General features: G+C 29.9%; 1 protein-coding gene across 1 annotated transcript in view; it reads left to right on the forward strand.

Annotated features, from left to right (window-relative positions):
- LOC104717180 (ATPase 2, plasma membrane-type) overlaps positions 959-1,302 on the forward strand; it is a 7,977-nt gene continuing 7,633 nt past the window's right edge. The window contains exon 1 of the mRNA XM_010434715.2: positions 959-1,158. Within this exon, the coding sequence (XP_010433017.1) occupies positions 1,117-1,158 (42 nt within the window). The 5' untranslated portion in view covers positions 959-1,116. The remainder of the gene's footprint in view (positions 1,159-1,302) is intronic.

The following is a 1,302-nucleotide window of genomic DNA, read 5'->3' on the forward strand; positions in this document are numbered from 1 at the left end:
TTGTTTCTTCTTATTAGATCACCTGCTTCATATAGTTTTTGCTAAAATAACTTCTGTCAAATTTCAAGATTTGAAATTCATTGACAAGTGATCTTTAAGTCTTCTTATGGTTGAGAAAGAACAAACAAAATGAAAACGAGTAACCCATTATTGCTGCTTTCAGGAAAACCAAATTAGAACATACGGACCTAATTAAACCATTTAGAAAACGATTTTTTTTTTGTTTGTTTTAAAATATAGTACATAATTTAAGTTGAAATGTTCAGAATAAAATATCTTGTGATGATATAAATAACCTAAAAGGTGGCATGAGAAAAAAAAAAATACTCCATGAAGAAGAGGACTGCTAAGCAGCAAGTAGTATGTTGCTTTTGTCAAATTTTTAAAAATTTATTAAAATCTTAAGCAGTGTAAACACCTCCCCCAAATATTTCTTTCCTCATATAATTGATTTTTTTTTCATAAGGAAGAAAATACAAAACACTAAAAAGTCTATGGTCTTTGTAATTAAAAAAGTAAAGAGATCACTCCAAATTAAATTTTCACTGAATAAGCTAATTAATTATCTCCTTCTTAGTAGAGTCCCTTTTTTCAAACTACAAAACATAAACAAATGTCAAACTAAACAACAAAAAACAATTATAGAACATTATAAACGGTAGAAAAATTAGAAGAAAAAAAAAATTAGTCCATAATTTTAGTGAGATTAGGACCCACGAATAATATATGATGATTCTGGTTCATAAATCAGAAGGTTAATTAATAATTAATCAACGGTCAAAGGGTTAAGGAGAGAAGAAGAACTTAAAGAGGCAACAAAATAAAATAAAAATTGTTAAAAAAAAGGTAACAAAGACTAGTTGTTAAATTAAATGAGACCCACAAAGAAAGAACCAAAACGACGGAGAGCTTCGTCGTTTTTGAAGATTGGTTATAAATATAGAGGGACTCGTATCGACTCTGCCAACAGAACAGAACAGAACCACCTAAAAATCTCTCCACCTCTCTCTCTCATTAGCCGGAGTACGTATGATCGAGTGAAACGGTGGTGAAAGCTGTCGTTTTTTGAAGTACTGAATTCGCCGTCAGTGAAAAAAGGAGAGTGGTGTGAGAGAGATGTCGAGTCTCGAGGATATTAAGAACGAGACTGTTGATCTGGTATACCATTTTTTTTATATATTCTTATGCTCTGTTTTTTTTAAAAAAAAAAAAATCATCATGCTCATAAACTGTTCGATGATTTGCTTGAATGAGAGATCTGTAGTCTCTTTTGTCTTTACTTTTTTTTTTTTTTTTTTTTTT

This window comes from Camelina sativa, chromosome 10 (assembly GCF_000633955.1).
Source record: "Camelina sativa cultivar DH55 chromosome 10, Cs, whole genome shotgun sequence".
Taxonomy (NCBI): domain Eukaryota; kingdom Viridiplantae; phylum Streptophyta; class Magnoliopsida; order Brassicales; family Brassicaceae; genus Camelina; species Camelina sativa.